The 20,778-nt window shown below is 46.1% G+C and overlaps 1 protein-coding gene across 2 annotated transcripts in view; it reads right to left on the minus strand.

Annotated features, from left to right (window-relative positions):
- ABHD16A (abhydrolase domain containing 16A, phospholipase) overlaps positions 1 to 20,778 on the minus strand; it is a 53,661-nt gene that overhangs the window by 15,124 nt on the left and 17,759 nt on the right. For both annotated transcript variants that reach the window (XM_068250406.1, XM_068250405.1), the window contains exons 3-10: positions 17,689 to 17,755; positions 15,725 to 15,811; positions 14,519 to 14,604; positions 8,386 to 8,456; positions 6,761 to 6,883; positions 4,968 to 5,082; positions 4,733 to 4,834; positions 32 to 95 (exon numbers count right to left, since the gene is read on the minus strand). In XM_068250406.1, the coding sequence (XP_068106507.1) occupies positions 32 to 95; positions 4,733 to 4,834; positions 4,968 to 5,082; positions 6,761 to 6,883; positions 8,386 to 8,456; positions 14,519 to 14,604; positions 15,725 to 15,811; positions 17,689 to 17,755 (715 nt within the window). The remainder of the gene's footprint in view (positions 1 to 31; positions 96 to 4,732; positions 4,835 to 4,967; positions 5,083 to 6,760; positions 6,884 to 8,385; positions 8,457 to 14,518; positions 14,605 to 15,724; positions 15,812 to 17,688; positions 17,756 to 20,778) is intronic.

A 20,778-nucleotide genomic window follows, 5' to 3' on the forward strand; every position in this document is an offset into this window, starting at 1 on the left:
GTGTAGTTCATACAAGGAGAAGCTCTCTCACCTTCCAGTGGGGTGGAGACACATCCAACCTCATAGAAGCCAGCGTTCCCCTCGCAGCAGATCACCTGAACAGTGGGAGGAAGAGGAAGACTAAGCAGTATATGCAGAAGATCAGGGTGAATGTAACACACAGGACTTCCACAAAGCAGGTCCAGGTAACTGGCATACAATAGGGGAACGTACACAGCTACACAATACAGTCCTCCAACCTACAGCTCTACACATACAGTACAATGGATACTTTCCCTAGCCATGCTGTTCCAACATAAACACTGTACCATTTACGTAGGCCATTTTTTTACTGAACATACACAATACAGACTTCTCAAGAAGGAGACATGAAACTGGCCCTATTTAGTTAAAATTTAGTGCACAGTTGAGACGGGACAGGGCCTCTTGATCCCATTAGGAATGAGTGCCCTTAATATTTGCACATAAACTACTTAACAGTGGGACCAGCAAGAGGAGAAATCACCATATGAACAAAGGCAATAGAAACCTGACACAGAATATAACAATATAACAGGGAGTGGTAATTCACTATTATACTAAAAAGCATTCATCCAATTTCCCCATTCTCCTGCAGAGATCAGAAGGAATACAGACATAAGTAGTATATTATGTCTGGCTGTGGCTGTCTGATTGTGGCTCTTGTGTCCTGTACTGCACATGGCCTGCTCTAGATGCATGTACCAGGTCCCAGCCTGATGACATCATCAGGCTGGGACTCAGTAAACTTAGCAGAGGTTGCTCACTGGAGTGCAGGCATGGGAGCACTGCAATTTTTTTCACAAGCTTTTAGACCCTAAAAGCAGGGAAAAAAATATACCACAGAGATATCTGCGGCAGCCCTGCAAATAACTCACCTCCCTTGGAATCAGCGCTGCAATTCTCCCTCCGTCATGACGACAGACGGCGGTCTCACCAGAGGGATCGAGAGCCTCTGGGACCGGAAGAAGAATGGCAGCCAATAATTGGTTCCCAGGGGAGATGAGTTACAAACGCCTGCTGCGCGCAGTCTCTGCATATACCTCCCCGCGGCTACACAGAGTCAGGATCGGGATAACCACTCTTGGCCTGTTTTTTTCCATCTCGAGCCTGAATCAGGGCTACTGCCAATGAGGTTAAGCAACATACGTCTGTGTGCTAACCGATGGGGGGGCCCTTTGGGAAAACAATACATGGGTTACGCATTCGGGAAAACTATCCATGGAATGGGGGACCCCTAGACCACCAGGTTAAACTATAAGGGGGCACAGCATAGGGACCACAACATAGTGCCATCATAATAGGTGCTATACACCGCATGAAGGCTCTATAAGGGTGCACTATATCGGGGCCATAAATAGGAGGTTACCATCAGTACTTTCCTTCTATAGTCCTCTTAGTTCAGGTTTCCTTTAACCACTTAAGCCCTCGGTCGTTTTCACTTTATGTATCCGAGCAAGGTTCACCTCCCATTTATTAGCCTATAACTTTATCACTACTTATCACAATGAACTGATCTATATCTTGTTTTTTCCGCCACCAATTAGGCTTTGTTTGGGTGGTACATTTTGCTAAGAGCTACCTTACTGTAAATGCATTTTAACAGTAAGAATAAGAAAAAAACTGAAAAAATGCATTATTTCTCAGTTTTCGGACATTATAGTTTTAAAATAATACATGCCCCATAATTAAAACCCACATATTGTATTTGCCCATTTGTCCCAGTTATTACACCGTTTAAATTATGTCCCTATCACAATGTATGGCGACAATATTTTATTTGGAAATAAAATAAAAGAGCATTTTTTCCGTTTTGCATCCATCACTATTTACAAACTTATAAATAAAAATAGAAATATTTCATCTTTACCTAGATATTTTAAAAGTTTAGACCCTTAGGTAAATATATATATATATATTTTTTTTTTTATTGTAATTTTTTTTTTATTATTATTAAACATTTTATGTGGGTATTTTTGGGAGGGTGGAATGTAAATAGTATTTGTTTTGGGCAAATATGTGTATTTTTATTTTTTTTTACATTTAGATGTTTTACTTTTTGGCCACAAGATGGCAACCTTGAGTTTGTTTACATGACATCACTCTAAGCGTAACATGTACGCTTAGAGAGACATAGGAGGCAGAAAAAGCGAAACTTCCAAGGGAAGCTGTCACTTTTTCTGCGGGGGAGAGGAATCAGTATTGCACCATGGCCCTATTCATTGATTCCTGGGCTAACGATCCGCGGCTGCGCACATGGCCTCCTTGACGTATATGGTTGTTTGTTATAATCTTTTTAACTTCCTGTGTTCTTAACATAAGTTCTTTGCTTGCTACATCTATAGCATTAGAACCATAGATTACCACAGCAAGTGAAGTGAATAACATCTCAAACTTCACCTGTCAAAGGATGGGGCATATTAAGCAGCAAGTGCTTAAAGGAAACCAGAGAGGAGGCAGCATAAAGGTTTTATACATACCTGGGGCTTCCTCCAGCCCCATCTGCATGGATCGCTCCCATGCCCCGTCCTCCGTCTTCTGCACCGAGTCCCGTAGGTTCGGCCAACCTCTGCGCAGTACTATTCTTTGCCAGAGCCTCCCTCTGGCAAAGACTAGTACTGCACAGAGGCTGGCCGAACCTACGGAACCTGGTGCAGAAGACAGAGCGAGTGCAGTGCCCTCTGCACTGCACTCGCTCAGACTGGCCGAACTTACGGGACCCGGTACACTTTAAAGTGGGATGAAACTCCATATTAAACTGAAAAACTAAAAAAAAAAAAATAATAATAATAATCCAAAAGGAAATTACTTTTATTTAGCTTACCTATCCTGTTTTAAGTGATCACTGTCAGATTTAGGAGAAATGTGGTATGAACATAGAAAATAATATTTCTGCTGGTTTCCATCTTAACTGTTTATCTGTCATGCCAAAAGTGGTCACTTGTACACTGTTCTTTTTTTTATAAACCAGCTCCTTGTTAATTTTCCCTCCCTACAGCCACAGCTTACTGTTGTCCCTCCCACAGAAAACCTTACCTAGACAACATGCTTACATCACTGTACACATACTTCAAAAAGAAAAGAAAGGGGGGGGGGGGGGAATTCAATTACCTTCTAATCATAGTATTCTCATCTTATTTGAAATAGGAAGCTTTCTGTTATCTGCACGCTGAGATAAGCTGACTACTGTGTAAAAAAAAAAAAAAAAAACCTTCCCACAATCCTGCAGATAGGCAAGGCACCCAGAAAGGTTTTTTTTTAATTTTTTTTTGCGGTTTAAATCTATTTTGGAGGGCACGATTTATTATTTTTGGATGCAGAACGTTCACAGCTTGTTGCATATGGACAGTCAAGAGTGCCCTGCTGACCCCTTTCAAAAAAGATCACGTGAGCCTCAGAACCGAGCAATGGAAGTTGTTGGTCTAACGAAATACAATTTCTTTTTGATCCTGAAGATTTTACTTTCCCACAGACAACCTACCTAAAGACTTCTGTAGACTACGTGCACGAAAAACAAGCACCTCACAAACTTACATGACCTAAAGGATCAGCTGCAAATGTTTTGGTGAAAAATACCACCAGAAGACCTGTGGTGTCCATGCCTTGATGGGTCAGAACAGTTTGGTTGGCATAAGGGTGTCCTACATCCTTGGCTGTTTTAGTTGATCAGTGTAGAATACCCAATTAAAACAAAATTAGGGACAAAAAATTACATTTTCTATGCTACTGCATGGGCAGGCTCTATCTGAAGAAAAGTATTTCCCTCAATGCACTGCTTCCCCCACCCCCACAGGTTTCTATGACCTGCACTGTGGACTAGGCATGTGTGGAATGCACAATCAGGTTAGGGTGATTCCAGCCACTAATACTTGCCCCTCCCCTCTTGTTCAACCATGTCACCCAACAACATAAACGTAGAGAAAAAAAATGTACGACAAACTGAAGCTATGTATTTCACTGGCATAAAAATGCAATATAAGTGCAAAGTAAACTAGTGAAAGTCCCAATGGCAATGGCTGCTTTCTTATCTGTTGGACCCTGATCAAAGTAAGCTGCTGCAGAACAACGTAGCGTACACATTCTAACTTAAAGTCATGCTGCAATGGTAAATCTATGCAAAGTTCACAGTGCACTGTGATCTAACGGAGTGCGGTATCCCACGTATGCAGCGTGTTACAGCATAACTGCACTGAGATGAAACAAAGAAGAGATAAAAACTGAACTAAAATAAAATTGGCCTAGAGCCTAGGTTCTCAACGTGTGGTACGCGTACCCCAGGGGGTACTTCTGATGGTCCCAGGGGGTACTCGGGCTTGATATACTTAACCAGGAATAACAGATTTAGAGTTTTAGAAAATGATAAATCTTATTTAAACAATACCAAATTAGTATTTTAGCTAATTAAAAGCAATTGTACATTTTGGGAAATTGTTTAGAACCAATTATGTACTACGATTACATTTATATTTGTCAAGGGGTACGTGTGAATGTTTACTATGCTAGGGGGTACTTGGTGAGTACAGGGTTTTAAAAGGGGTACATATCAATAACATGTTGAGAAACACTGGCCTAGAGCACTTGCAAAGCTCAAAATAAAGTGGCTGTTAAAGGCAGAAGATCAGAACAATAAACTTTTGTGACAAACAAACTAAGCAAATGCACATTCCATGTACCCCTCTCTTCAGGTTTCCTGCATTGAGTCTTTTGATCTTACCAGCTTTGCCCCGTTAGGATGTCCGGATCTCCTGCGGTCCACAAATATGGTGTCGATTTCATTGTTGTCACACGCCAGCAGCTTGGCGCGTTTCCCGTGATACTGTGACAACAGAGAGACAGGACACTATTGGAAGCTTCGCTTGGTGATGCAGACAGAGGTAGGTAAAGGAATCACAGAGGTCATCGTGCAGCTGATCCATATGATTGATTATTGTTACTATGTTTTCCCTCACCTCTTCCATCAGACGAGCCTGGCCCTGCAACAACATGGGCATGAGCGCCTTCTGCAGGAGGTACACAGAGCCGGGGTACAACATCCGTCTGCCGAACGAGTTAGCTACGACATAACTGGAAACAGAGACCAGACACTTTATAGTTGAGCATGCTTCAGGTGCTCTGTAAATCTGAAAAGTGCAGTAATGTGTAGTAATATTTGTATAGCGCTTTTCTCCTGTCGGACTCAAAGCGCTCATGAGCTGCAGCCACTAAGGCACGCTCAGGAAGCCACTGTGCAGTGCTAGGGAGTCTTGCCTAAGGACTGCTTACTGAATAGGCACTGACCCTAGTCAGGATTCGACCCTGGACTCCCATGTCAAAGGCAGAGACCTTATCCAGCCACCACTGGTGTATAGCAAGCCTATAGCTTTAGGCCTCTTTCACAGTGCAACGTTAAAGTCGCACGTTAGAAAATGTTTTAACGTGCATTACTGCACAGCAATACTAAAGTCTGTGCAACATTCACAGCGCACACATTGCGTTTGTGTGTTACAAAGTGCTGCATGCTGTGTGTTATACACGTTATTAACTGCGTTGGACTGTTTGCACATGTTCAGTAACGACCTGGAAGCATACTTTTCATTGCCTGTATGCGACGATAACAGGGCATAGAGTTGCGTTGTGACATTTTTCAGACGTTGCGTTGTTAGTTTGCTTTGCGACTTTAACGTCGCATGAAAATGCAACGTTCCACTGTGAAAGTAGCCTTAAATTTTACAGAGCCACATCAACCCAATACACCAGCGGCTCTGGATGCAAGCCTGGCTTCAGGCTGCATATTTAGTAATGGTGAATTGTGGGTAACCACAATTACACACTTAAATCTGAATTGTAGCAAATATCTTCTGTTTTATGAAGGCAAACCACACTAAGCATTGCTTTTTTTTTTTTTTTTTTTTTAGTAGGAGGTCTTTTCAGTCTCTTTTATTCCCATATACATTCCTAGTGGTGTTGGGTCACCCTGAAGGAAACAGGAAAAAAAAGGGCACATATAGCTAATGAACAAAAAGGGTGCACCATAGGCTGCAATGCAAAATATCAGCTATTGGGCGCAAAAGAAGAAATTAGGGTGCCGATAAATACGGTTACTGGGACCATGAAGACTAAACTTTTCATTTACAGAATAAGGTTTGTGGCAAATATTGTTTACAAATTCGTTTTCACTTTCGGTTTAACTTATTTTATCATTTTTTATTCGTTTTTAGAAGTTGGAGTAAATTTTCGTTTTCAAGCTTAATGAATTTCACATATATACCGCAGCTTTTTGTATTAAAGGATACCACAGTCGAAAAAGAAGTTTGCAGCAGTGTGTGGGGGGTTAAAATTACATACCGTTATCCAGTCCAGCCCCCTCCGTCTGCCGCCGTTAGTCTCCTATAAGTCCCGGTGCCCGGCGACTTGATTGACCCCCCACCCGGACATACTGCGCCCTGTGCGCACAGTATGTCCTCCCCTCTTCGCTTCTGGCCGGCGCATGACGATCGGCTCAGAAGCACGTTCATTCCTCTGCCTCCTCTGCGCTGCGTGTGCGCTCCATTACACTTAGCGTCACATGATTAGTATCCTCTCATAATTTAAAAATGGAGATTAGCTGTATGTGTAGAGAAGTGTATGCATTTTAAGTGTTAAAAACACACAGGCTCTTACAGAGAGCAGATGATGATCTAATCAGTTTAGAGAGTCAGAGAAAATCAAATAAGGATGGTCGGAGTGGGGCTGTGTACTGAACAGCAGAGGATAACCACATTACCTGATCACCTGACAGGGCAGCTTCTGCACCCGATGTAGCACGCTGTCAGCGGCTCCTCGTGTTCGTGGCTCTGGTTTCAGTAACGGCGCTCCGCCAGAGGGCCGGGTGTCCTGCTGACCCTTACTGTGAGGACAGACGGAAATAAGGGAATAGAATCAGACGTAAAACCCAGTATGATACAATAGAACTATCAGAACTAAACAATACCAGTTGCCTGGCTGAAGTGGTGGTCAAGTAGATGCAAATAACTTCGAGTTGATGCAAATTTATTCAGCTTGAAAATGAACCAATCAGATCCTGCTGAGGTAAAATTCAAGTGTTTAATTTTCAAGCTGCTTAAAAAGTTTCATAAATTTGCATCAACTCGAAGTTATTTGCATCTATTTGACCATCACTACCTGGCTGTCCTGCAGATCCTCTGCCTCTAATACTTAGCCATAGACCCTGAACAAGTATGCAGCAGATCAGAGGTTTCTGATGTTACCGTTAGAGCGGACAAGATTAGCTGCATGCTTGTTGCTGGTGTTATTCAGGCACTGTTGCAGCCAAATAGATCAGCAGGGCTGCCAGGCAATTGGTTTTGTTTAAAGAGAACCAGGGGTGAGAGGGATATTGGGGATGCCATATTTATTTCCTTGTAAACAATGCCAGTTGCCTGGTAGCCCTGTTGATCTTCTGGCATAAGTAGGGACTGAGTCAAAACCCTGGAACAAGCATATGGCTAATCCGGTACAACCTGACTCGTCTGAGTACCTGATCTTCTGCATGCTTGTTCAGGGTCTATGGCCACCACTATTAGAGACACAGGATCAGGAGGACTGCCAGGCAACTGGCATTGGTTAAAAGTAAACAAATATGGCAGCCTCCATATCCCTCTCACCTCGGGTACCCTTTAATTAGGAAGAAATATGGAAGTCTCCATATTCTTTTCACTTCAGGTGTCCTTGACCTCCTGCATGACACGAGACTGCGTGCCAGGGCACTGAGGATCGCAAGTGACCCCTCACACCCAGGTCACTGTTTCTTCACCCCACTACCATTGGGCCGGAGACTTCGAGCCATCCCCACTAAGACCACCAGACACAAGAACTCCTCCTTCCCTGCGGCCGTCAGCCTCCTGAACTCCCTTAACTTTCTCCCACCCTCTGTCTGTGCCTTGCCACCGACACAGTAGCGGACTGGAATTAAATACGCTTTTTGAAGCAACCAGCCATCTCTCCTATCTGACTGGACTTTTTGTCCCTGCACCCTGGCCAGACTCCAGCAGCGCACTGGAAATGCATACGGCCGCTGAATGTATACTTCTGAATGTATATTGTGTACACACACTTCCTCTTGCTTGAGTGCAATATGTTCTTGAATACAATGTTTTTTACTGCCATGTCCTAATTGTATTGTAATGCTCTTTTCTGCTTTCTGCCTATGCACCTCTTGGAGCTATGTATTGTGCCAAACCCAATTCCGAGCACGACCCAGTCATGCTTGGCGAAATAAAACTATTCTGATTCTGATTCTTTAAATAAAGATGTTTAGCTGCAGAAGCCTCTCTTGGCATAGCTTTTCCCTATGGACACATATATAAACACAATGCATTTCCCACGGAAGGCTCATATTCACAGCCGTACCTGCTTGTGTCATCCCACCGGAAATCTACTGGCCAATGTCGGAAGTCAAAGTTGTAGTTGGAGAGCAGCTTCTGTGAATGAAAAGGCACAGTGTGAGGGTGAGGTCACTGGAGAGCCGGATTCCTACAGGTGTATTTCATCACATATAATGGCACGGCCTGCACTGGGAACAGGCCAGAGGAGAAGGCTGACTATAGCAGTGAGTATGTGTGAGCCAGTTACACTGATTGGAATTGTATTTTCCTTATTGCAAAGCTTTCCAATTCAACTAGATATAATGGTGGCAGTGACAAAAGGGGAGGAGGATTACCCTACATACCATAAAACTACTACAATAGCCTAGATAAAATGCAAAAGGTACAGCGTCCCACCCCACACACACACACAATACTCAATGTATATAAAAGTCCAAAGCCAACAACACAGGGTTTTAAAGAAACAATTTATCTCTTTAGTCTTCAAATCACAAATCTTCTAGATTGCCGATACAGGGTGTAGACATAATTCAGAAATCCAATTCACAAAAAGACAGTTGTAGAATACATCAGCACACCAGTCTTATTAAGATACAACGCACATTTTATTGTGCAATGTTCCACATATCATCCTCTCTGTAGATGGAAAAAGAAAGGGGGGGATTCCCCTCCAGCAAGGGCGGATACAAGACTAAGTAGTAAACAGAGGCGCCAGAAGAGTAAAAAATATCTAAAATGTTAAATAATGCTTGGGAGGCAGTGGTGGACTTGCCTCCTTTAAGCAGACACAAACGACTGAATTAATCAGAATAATTTATTGCAGGGGTCTCAAACTCAATTTACCTGGGGGCCGCAGGAGGCAAAGTCAGGATGAGGCTGGGCCGCATAAGGGAGTTCACGTGTCCCCGCCGCAAAACGAGGGCTGCAGAGCCCCCAAATCGCCCCGGGGGGCAATCCGCCGGCATTCCTTGGAAGGGGCAGAGCTTTCAGCTTCAGCTCTGCCCCTCCTGACGTCAATCGCCGGATCGCCGCCTCTGCCCGCCCCTCTCACTCTTCCTTCACAGAGGCGGCGATCCATTTGGTGATTGACGTCAGGAGGGGCAGAGCTACAGCTGGAAGCTCTGCCCCTCAGCGCAGTCGTGGATGTTTGCGCGGGGGATTTGGGGGTCTGCAGCCCTTGTTTAGCGCTACCCTGGCCAAAGCGCTGCGGCTGCGTATGGACCCCCTGGAAACCCTGTCAGGAAATGTATTGCTCTTTCTTTTGATACATGTAAAATTACACTACCGTCAGGCTTGCTACTAAAAGTGACATTTACCGCATTTAAAAGTATACTATTTTCCTTCAAAACTTTAAAATCGATTTTCTCAAAAACTATAAGGTCTTTTTGAAAAATTGTTTTTTCCTCTTATTCCTAATGATCTCCTTAACATTGCAAATTTAGGGTTTCTAGCATTTAAGGTGGATTTGCTATTAACCATTAAAGTCGGCGGGTTTTTAAATGTGTATTTTTTTCCTTTGCAACTTTAAAATGTATTTTCTCAAAAACTATAAGGCCGATTTGAAATTTTTTTTCCCTCTTGTAGCCACTGGGGGCCCCTACAAGCTCTGGGGCCCTGGGGCCACAAAATATTGTATCGAGGGCCGCAAATGGCCTGCGGGCCGCGAGTTTGAGACCCCTGATTTATTGGAATACGCCACGGTAGGTTGCAACGCTTTTTGCAGGATAAAACCCGCCTCCTCGGGCAATAAAAAGTAGAGGAGCATACAACAGTGAATGGTCCAGGTAATGCCAGGCGCCTCGAGGTGCCTGGCGTTGCCTGGACCATTCACTGTTGTATGCTCCCCTACTTTTTATTGCCTGAGGAGGCGGGCCAATTGATCCCTCCACAATCTGACCAATTGCTACCACACTGCACACCTGATCTCAACTTAACTAAACTCGGCTGCTCGTCTCATTCATCTTTCTTCTCACTCTTCCTCTGCTGCTCCTCTCTGTCAAGCTCTTCACTGGCTGCCAATTAACCAGAGGATCCAGTTCAAACTCTTAGGCCTGGAACCCACTGAAAACCGCAAACGCAAAACGCAACCGCTAGCGTTTTGTAAGCGGATTCATGCGCGTTTTTGGTCGTGTTTTGCAACATTGTATTTTTTTCCCCAGCGGGTGCGTAGCGTTTTGCGTTTTTATCCTGATTGGTCCTGTGAATTATTTTTCATTTTGTTACAGTGTGCTGAACCGCAAAACGCTAGCAAAACCGCTCAGTTTAGGTTTTGCTGAGCGTTTCCGCTAGCGGTTCAATACTTTACATTGAAGCGCTAACGCTCCCAAAATGCTGCACGTCCTGCATTTGCGTTTCTGAGAAACGCAAACGCTCCTGTGGAAGTTGCCCCATCCATTAACATTAGCCCAGCGTTTTAGCAAACTGCTAGCGTATCGCAGTGCTGCCAAAAGCGCTCCTGTGGGTTCCAGCCCTTAGGCTTTGTTCACATCAAAAATCGTCAGCACTATCGCACGGCCTGAGTGATTTATTAGGAGCTTTTTTCTCCGCTTTTCCCTGCGCTTTGCGCTTAGAGAAGCACTTTTCTAAGCGCTTTTGCAGAGCGATTCGGTTTTCACTTAATAAAGTCAGTCAGGAAATGAACTCTTACACCCAGAAATGAATAAATACAATGTATGTATTCATGAAAGCACTGGGGAAATCGCTATACAAATTGCTTTTTCAATCTTTCACTATACCTTTCATTGAGCAAAACCGCTCAGAAAATGGTACAGGCAGCGCTTTGGTGAGCAGATCGGAATAAAACCGCTCATATGTGAACACTCTCATAGAGAATCATTACACAAGCACTTTTAGGGCGATTTTGAAAACCGCTGTCACAAAAAAAAAAAAAAATGCCCTAGGTGTGAACAAGCCTTTAGCCCAGGCATGGGCAAACTTGGCCGTCCAGCTGTTGAGGAACTACAAGTCCCACAATGCATTGCAGGAGTCTGACAGCCACAGTCATGATTCATAAAGGCAAATGCATTGTGGGATTTGTAGTTCCTTAACAGCTGGAGGGCCAAATTTTCCCATGCCTGCCTTAGCCCTAACCTACAAAGCTCTTCACAGTCTCTCTCCCCTGTACATCTCCTCACTAGTTTCCAGATACCAACCCAACCGCAAGCTCAGATCTGCACATGAGCTTCTTCTATCCTCTTCTAGAATAACCTACTCGCACGTATACAGGATATCGCACGTGCTTCACCCTTCCTCTGTAATGTTCTTCCACAACACATCCGCCACTCTCCAACCTTTGCCATCTTCAAAACTCACTTCAAGCATATGCGCTACCTTAGGCCCTCTTTGCCCTAATGCGAAGTTGCACTCCTGCTAAATATCCCCCCCAAAAAAACACACTGCCTCTAGGTATGATTAATGTATACAACCCCACCTCTTGTCCTTGCACAATCTACATCCTATATAGCTGAAGGATTTGTTGCATACACACACACACACACACACACACACACACACACACACACACACACACACACACACACACACACACACACACACACACACACACACACACACACACACACACTACATCAAAAGGATCTAATAACTTGGTCACCCCCTGTCATGCTGTCCTACACTTTAGAACTCCCTGCCACACCCGATCAGGATATCTTCATCCCTAGAAGCATTTAAAAAGTCTGAAGCCTTTAAAAAAAAATCTTTTTATTTACAATTCCTCTTCAGCATTATGCCAATAGCAGAAACGCCACATCCCCGCGCACAACAAGGCCTCTATACCCCTCAAATCCTGGGGCACAATTTTAAGACTTTCCAGGTCATGGATTTTGCTGCCTGGGGAGGCAGAGCTTTCCGCTGTAGCTCCGCCTCTGCTCGCGTCAATCTGCGCGTGGATCTCCGCCACTTCTTGCCCCTCTCAGTGAAAGAAGACTAAGAGGGGCGGGGAGAGGCGGCGATCGGAGCAGATTGACGCAAGCAGAGGCAGAGTGACAGCACAAAAGCTCTACCTCTAACACAGGTATGTCAACCCGGTCCTACGAGGGCCGAGGTCCTCACACATTTTTGACACAGCTCAAACTGATGGGTCTGAATCAGGAAAGGTGCGGTCCATCAGGTAGAACGTATTCCTCTTTCTCAGTCCATCCTAAACACTGGCATGGATCTGGCCCTCCAGGCCTGGAGTTTGACACGTGCTCTAACAGGAAGCGATCCTTGGATTTTGCCCCTGGGATTTGGGGTGTATAGAGGCATTGTTCTGCAGCGGGAATGCAGAGTTTCATGCTATTGGCATAATGCTGAAGAAGAATTGTAAGTAAAAAGAGATATTTTTAAGGCTTAAGACTCTCTTTAAGTCCAAATTGAAAACCCACCTCTTCAGTCTGGCATTTACGAACACCTGACTATTTCCTCTGTAACATTCCTGCCTGCAACCCTGTACGCGCTTTAAACCCTATGGGAGAAAAGCACTTTACAAAGGTTATTGTATTGTATTATTGTAAATGTATAGTATCACGTTAATTGAAAAAGCATGGGGAGTTCTACTTCTAAGATGGGTGAATTAAAAGGAAACAGGCAATATAGAGAAAATGAGATTTACTTACCCGCGGCTTCCTTCAGCCCCTGGCAGCCGATATGTCCCTCGCAGCTCCGGTGTCCCCTTCGTTGGAGATGCCGACCGGCGATGTCAGTATCTACTGTGCCTGCGCGAAAGCCGCTCATGGTCGCGCTAACGTGGTTCAGAGTGTACTGTGCAGGCACAGTAGTTCTGTGCCTGCGCAAAACACTCCAAACCACGTGAGCGCAATTGCAGCAAAGCTCGCACAGGCGCAGAAAATCCCGACCTCGCCAGATCTGCATCTCCAATGGAGGGGACACCGGAGCTGTGGTGAGAAACGTATGGGCTGCCAGGGGCTGGAGGAAGCCACGGGTAAGTAAATCTAATTTTCTTTATATTGCCTGATGTTTTTTTTAAAGTGAACCAGAGCCAAAGCACCCTCATGTATTTTACCATATATATGAGTGGGAACATTAGAGAAAATGCTCTCTGCTTCATCCTTCACTGCTCAGCCTGCTTGTTACCAGCCCTGACAAAATCTCAGACTGAACATTCAGTCTGGCTTTGCTCAGTAATCATTCTAGCTGAGTCATTATAGCAGAGCCAGAAGGAGGCAGGCTTAGGCTTGAAAAGAGATCAAAGAAGACAGACTAAGCTATAATGATTCCTGAGCAAAGCCAGACTGAATGCTCAGTCAGGGATTTTATCAGGGCGGATAAGAAGCCGGCTGAGCAGTAAAGAATGAAACAGAGAGCAGGGTAGATGTTTTCTCTAATGTTCCCACTCATATATATGGTAAAATACCTGAGGGTGCTTTGTCTCTGGTTCACTTTAACCACTTGCCGACCAGGGGTGATTTGCCTGATCTGTGCTGCGTGGGCTCTCCAGCCCGCAGCAGAGATCAGTATTATGCCAGGGCGATCAGACTTTCCCCCTTTTTTCCCCACTAGGGGGATGTCCTGCCGGGGGGTCTGATCGCCGCCGGCCATCTGCGTTTTGCGGGGGGGGCTCCTCAAAGCCCCCCTCCGCAGCCATTTCCGCCCTCTGCCTCCTTACCTCCCTCCCTCCCTCTCTCTGTAATGCGCAGGACGGAGTTCCGTCCTGCGCATTGAAGGATAGGCTTCCGCCTATCAGATGCCGGCGATCCCCGGCTAATCAGAAGCCGGGGATCGCCGATCTGCCCTACGGCGCTGCTGCGCAGCAGCGCCGTATGATGTAAACAGCAGGGATTTCTTCCCCGCGTGTTTACATTTTGCCGGCGAGCCGCGATCGGCGGCTCTCCGGCTGTTCACGGAGACACCCTCCGTGAACTGACATGGAAAGGCCACTCGATCGAGCGGCTGTTTCCATGGTAACCCGCAGACGACCAGTTTACGCCAATCGGCGTTAGCTGGTCGTCAAGAGGTTAAAGAGGGATGCGTGGGACAACTGCACATTCCCATTCTAGTTCACCAGTACAGAATAAAACCTGAATCACGGTTACAACCAGAAAACTACAGAGTACAGTCTTACCTGCTTGAAACTAAAAAGTTAAAGCATTACATTACAAAGGTTAGTAATAATTACAGAGGTAGTGTGTGTCTCCCACCTTGTTCTCTGGACAGTTATCCACCCTGTTAGTCTGTAAAATGCTTATGAACTGAATATACTGAGGATTGGTCCATCTGCCAATACCTGCACAGAAAAAGAAAGAGAAACATGTGACTCCATGCCATGAACAACAGAACAGCACCATCTTTCTTGTAAAACATTCTCTTTACTACATAAATCTTAAAGGCAAATCCCACCCTAGCTTGAGGCACTCGTAGCAGACATACACGGATGTTCAGTCACAAAATATTGACCCGAGGAAGCGGACTGAGAACTGCGAAATGCTTAGTCTATCTGTGCCACGTACAATAAAGTTTTTCATCAACTGTGTCAGTTATAGAGGTGAGCCAACACATACATGTTCTTTAACCACTTGAGGACCAGAGGTTTATACCCCTCAGTGACCAGGCCATTTTTTACAATTCCGCACTTCTCAATTTTAACAGTCAATTGCTCAGTCATACAACACCCAAATGACTTTTACCCCCTATTCTTCCCACTAACAGAGCTTTCTCTTGGTGCTATGTGATTGCTGGTGTGATTGTTAGAAAGAGAGGTTTTATGCATTTTCTAATCATCAGCCTGCCAGCCCTGATCAGCCGCTGGCAGGCTTATCGCTGGGGCCGGCTGTTTACAGTTATGGGAGCTCGCACTCTCTCCTGCCTAATCTCGCTCCTTGCAAGAGGCCACCATATGGCGTCCTGGAGGAACAACAGAGACACTTTGCCGCCGCCAATCTGCATTAAGTGGTCGACAAGTGGTTAAACTGTTATGAATTGTATTATCAGATACTGGGTGTCTCCTACACACTTATCAATAGTCATTACCTCTGTTGGGAGGTTGACTTTTAAAGAGTCTGAAGCCATTCAAAATACCTATTTTTATGCTGCAGGCTTCTTCATCAATATAACCCAAGCCGATTCACTGCAGGGCAAAACTCCACGACTTTCCAGTCATTTATTTATTTGTTTAAATTTTTACACTATATTGGACTCTCAGCGTCTCAGGCGCAGTTGCCTTCGACTTACAAGTCGACGGTAACAAAACTAGCTGACGGCGGGAGAATGGAGGACCGTGGAGGACTGGCGCGGGACAGCTGCTAGGGGCTTGTCCCAGGTAAGTGAACCGCTTTGTTTTTTTTAGGAATTTCAGTTCCCCTTTTTAAGCCACATGGAACCGGTTTTCCTCCTTCAAACCCTCTTACCTCTCAGACACGCCACCCCCGCCAGCAGGAAAAGTAGCGTCATCCCGTACTGTCCTAGAGGAACCAGCCTGTTCGCGGTTATATATCCTGCAACACACAACAAGTCATCAATACGACTGTCATTACAGAATAACAAAAAGAAACACTGTTGTTGCAAAAACCAAAGAAAATGTGGTGTTATTGCAACAGACACAAGAGTTCCACTAAATATTAATCACTACTACTAGGGTGCCAATTAGAACTATGCTCATACCATAGGATGGATAGCCACGCAGCTTGCAACAGAGGAGCGGTAAGTGAACATTGACACCCTACCACCAGAACATGTTTTTTAATCGTAGAACACTGGGTTCTGGTATCCTTTAAAGGAAACTTAACTGAGAGGGATATGGATGTTTCCTTTTAAAGGAGAACTGTAGTGAGAGGGATATGGAGGCTGCCATATTTATTTCCTTTTAAGCAATACCAGTTGCCTGGCAGCCCTGATGGTCTATTTGCCTAAAGAAGTGTCTGAATCACACCAGAAACAAGCATGCAGCTAATCTTGTCATATCTGTCTAAATTTGTCAGAAACACCTGATCTTCTGCATGCTTGTTCAGGGCCTATGGCTGAAAGTATTAGAGACAGAGGATTAGCTGAATAGCCAGGCAACTGGTATTGCTTAAAAGGAAAAAAATATGGCAGCCTCCATATACCTCTCACTACAGTTCTCCTTTAACCAGCTGAGCGGTCTGGACGAGCTCAGCTCGTCCAACACCGCCAGCGGCTGCCGCTCAGGCCCTGCTGGGCCGATTTTAATGAAATAAAAAGCAGCACACGCAGCCGGCACTTTGCCAGCCGCGTGTGCTGCCTGATCGCCGCCGCTCTGCGGCGATTCGCCGCGAGCAGCGGCGAAAGAGGGTCCCCCCAGCCGCCTGAGCCCAGCGTAGCCGGAACAAAAAGTTCTGGCCAGCGCTAAGGGCTGGATCGGAGGCGGCTGACGTCAGGACGTCGGCTGACGTCGATGACGTCACTCCGCTCGTCGCTATGGCGACGATATAAGCAAAACAAGGAAGGCCGCTCATTGCGGCCTTCCTTGTTTATTCTGGGCGCCGGAGGCGATCGGAAGATCGCCTCCGGAGCGCCCTCTAGTGGGCTTTCATGCAGCCAACTTTCAGTTGGCTGCATGAAATAGTTTTTTTTTTATTTAAAAAAAACCCTCCCGCAGCCACCCTGGCGATTTAATCAGAACGCCAGGGTGGTTAAACAATACCAGTTGCTTTTCTTGTCTTACAGATCTCTTTGGCTGCAGTAGTGGCTGAATCACACACCTGAAACAAGCATGCAGCTAATCCAGTCTGACATCAGTCAGAACACCTGATCTGCATGCTTGTTCAGGGGCTGTGACTAAAAGTATGAGACACACAGGATCAGCAGGAGAGTCAGGCAACTGCTATTTTAAAAAGGACAAATCCATATCCCTCTCAGTTTAGGTTTCCTTTAAGTGCCTCCTATTTAGGCACACACCTAGTGGAATTACAGTCAAGCATAACATAAAAACTTGTGTTCCTCTTTACTGTGCATAGTCATCCTACTTTGCCTTTGTCCAAAAGTGATGTCATTTGTGTAAAAACCACAAGCCCCCGATAAAGTGGAACCCCGTGGAGTTACCAGCAAAGGGATGAGACCCCTCAATAGTTTACATTTTGCAAAGGCTCACAATGAGTCTATTTAAAAGGAAGTTTTATATTTTTTCGTCGAGGACTTTCACAGCTGCAAATGTTATTAATACTGGATGATCAAAACTACCGTATGTATTTTATATTGGCTTTTGTATATCTTAGGGATTGTTCTGTCCAGTCAATTGATGAACAGGTTCTTTACCAACACATGTACAAAAAAAAAATTAACAGGTTTGAAAAAGGAAGAAAGGGCCAAATATCGGTGAGGTGTATTCAGAGGTTTGTCATCAGATCTGGCTTACCCTTTCTATACATGTAAAAGGCAGCAAGTGGGGAGGAGTAATAGGAAATGGTCCACAAGACGGACACCTGCAAGAGAGGAGAAAAATAAATAAGTCACGCTCAAAAGAATACCAATATTTTAACAAACACCATCTATTGTTGTGGGAGTGGCTTAAGTTTATACCGGAGGAATGGCCTCAAACCCCGTATCTAAAGCCATGATAAGGGTTGCGATGAGGCCAGGTTCACACTACACGAGTTGAGTGCCATGGACAGTGGCAGTGCATAGGACACTATTGACGGATCAGAACCAATGTTCACAGGACACACACGATGGACAAGTCATGGGTAGCATGTCTGGTGTCTAATGGCTCTGCAGGTAGTGAATTTGGATTCCTCCACAGCAATCTGAACCAAAATCATGTTAAAGTGACATGAGCACCAGAATTTTTTCATTTTAAAATAATCCTCCCCATAAGGGAGGTTTGTAATGGCGTGTGCCTTTGGAAGGGGTGGGGGTGAGCCTCACTACTTACTTACGGGGTACTGCTCCTTGGGCCACGGATTCATATGGGATGCGCCATGTTCTCCACCAGACCAACAGCATCTGCTAGATCAGCGCTGTCCAACCGGCGGCCCGCGGGCCGCATCCGGCCCGCCAGGCCTCCTGCTGCGGCCCGCTCTTCTCTCTGAGGTGCAGGCATGGCTTGCGCTATGGACGCCATGCCTGCTCCCTTCTATAGTGGCCTTGTCCCCGCTGCCTGTGTCCCCGCTGCCTGTGTCCCCGCTGCCGCTGCTTCACACTCACAGCTCAGACCTCACAGATCGCGGCGACTGAAGCAAGGAGAGTGCGCATGGTACCCGCATACATACGGAGTACGTCACATGCGGAAGTGACTTCATTAGTCACTTCCGCATGTGAAGTTCAGCCGCGTGGGTGCTATGCGCACTCTCCTTGCTTCAGTCGCCGCGATCTGTGAGGTCTGAGCTGTGAGTGTGAAGCAGCGGCAGCGGGGACACAGGCAGCGGGGACACAAGAGAAGGCAGCACACGGCAGAGGTAACGCGGCTAGGAGGCGCTGGACACCTCTCGCTATTTAACGGGGGGGGGGGGGTTCACACCTGTCACTATCTAACTAGGCTGGGGGGCACCTGTCACTATCTAACTAGGCTGGGGGGCACCTGTCACTATCTAACTAGGCTGGGGGGCACCTGTCACTATCTAACTAGGCTGGGGGGCACCTGTCACTATCTAACTAGGCTGGGGGGCACCTGTCACTATCTAACTAGGCTGGGGGGCACCTGTCACTATCTAACTGGGGGGGCACCTGTCACTATCTAACTAGGGGGGGCACCTGTCACTATCTAACTGGGGGGCACCTGTCACTACCTCAGCTGAGGGGGCACCTGTCACTATCTAACTGGGGGGGGGGGGCACCTGTCACTACCTCATCTGGGGGGGCACCTGTCACTACCTCATCTGGGGGGGCACCTGTCACTAGCTCATCTGGCCACACCACAGCATCACCGCCAGCCCGGCCACAGCATCACCGCAAGGCCTTTCAGCCCACACATCATCCCCAATCCGGCCAAAAACAGTATTGCCAGGCCAGCCAGGCACAGCAGCCCGTAGAGGAGAATTTAGAAGCCAGGTGAGAGGTGTCTAACATATTAAAGGTGCATTCTGCCTATTTATGTGAAATGCTGTCTATTTATGTGCCTCATGACTGCTGAATTTGTCTTGTTGGGGGGGCCTCATGATTTGTTGGGGGCATCATGATTGCTGAATTTGTCTTATTGGGGGCCTCATGATTGCTAACTGCGAGACTATGGGAAAAGCTGAATCATCATCATCATATGAGACAACAGCATTAAACCTACTTTTTTAGCTTTTTAAAATGGAAAATAAAACTGGGAGGTTCTAAAAAAAATAATACATTTTTCAGGAGTAGGATGGATGAAATTGTTTATCTTCACAGTTTATTTTCAACTTGGCTTTTCCATAATGTTCATGTATGAGTTAAAACGTTTGTATGTAGTTTAAATTGCTGTTGCCACCTTGCGATAGATATCGGATAAATAGATAAGGTGACTTTTGGGTTGCAGTTTGGGCACTCAGCCTCCAAAAGGTTCGCCACCACTGTCATAATCTAATGTCCCACAGTGCTAAGTTCATGTAAATTTGTCTCCACCCGTGGCCACACCCACATTCTGGTCCATGGCCACACCCATTTTTCGGCGCGGCGCGCACACAACGGAACACTCATGTTTTTCGGCCACACAACTTCACCGAAATCTTGAATTGTATTTTGTGGAAAGTGCTGCCAATCTAATTGTTCTTTAATTACATTTTTTTCCCGGGGGGGGGGGGGGGGGAGGGGGGGGTTGGGTGTCTGCGGCTCTAGCAAGAACCTTCGGCCCTCCACCATGGGGTCTGAAAAAAAATGGCCCTCTATGCCCATGAAGTTGGACAGCACTGTGCTAGATGATGTAGTTCCCGGCAGTGTCTTGTGCGTGCCGGGTGATGTAGTCAGTAGATGCGAGTACAGAGTTGTACACGCATCCATGGTCTAGATCTCCCAGTATGCATTGCGGCACGCACAAGACACTGGTTGGGAGGAGAACTTGGTGCATCCCATATGAGCTGGGGACCAAAGCAAAATCCCCCTATAGGCAAGTAGTGAGGCTCACCCCCACTCCTGCCCCCCCCCCCCCTTCCAAAGGCACACGCCATTGGAAACCTCCCTTAAAGCCAATGTAACCCGTCAGCTAAAAAAAGAAACTAGATACTTACCTAAGGAGAGGGAAGGCTCAAGATCCTAATGAGCCTTCCCTCTTCTCTGCCGATGCCCTCGGTGCAGCGCTGGCTCCCCTGTTCAAATCCCCCGCCGCGGGGACTTCGGAAGTCTTCGGGAGCCAAGTCCTCCCGAAGACAGGCGGCTCTATATTGCGCATGCGCAATAAAGGGCGCTCACGCGTGCGCAGTATGGAGCGGCCCATCTTCGGAAGTACTCGGGCTCCCGAAGACCTTTCCGAAGTCACCTTCGCCAGCGGAAGGAGCAGTATTTGACCAGTTCAGTCAAATACTGCTCCCGGGGACAGCGCAGCACC

This window comes from Hyperolius riggenbachi, chromosome 8, assembly GCF_040937935.1.
Source record: "Hyperolius riggenbachi isolate aHypRig1 chromosome 8, aHypRig1.pri, whole genome shotgun sequence".
Taxonomy (NCBI): Eukaryota; Metazoa; Chordata; class Amphibia; order Anura; family Hyperoliidae; genus Hyperolius; species Hyperolius riggenbachi.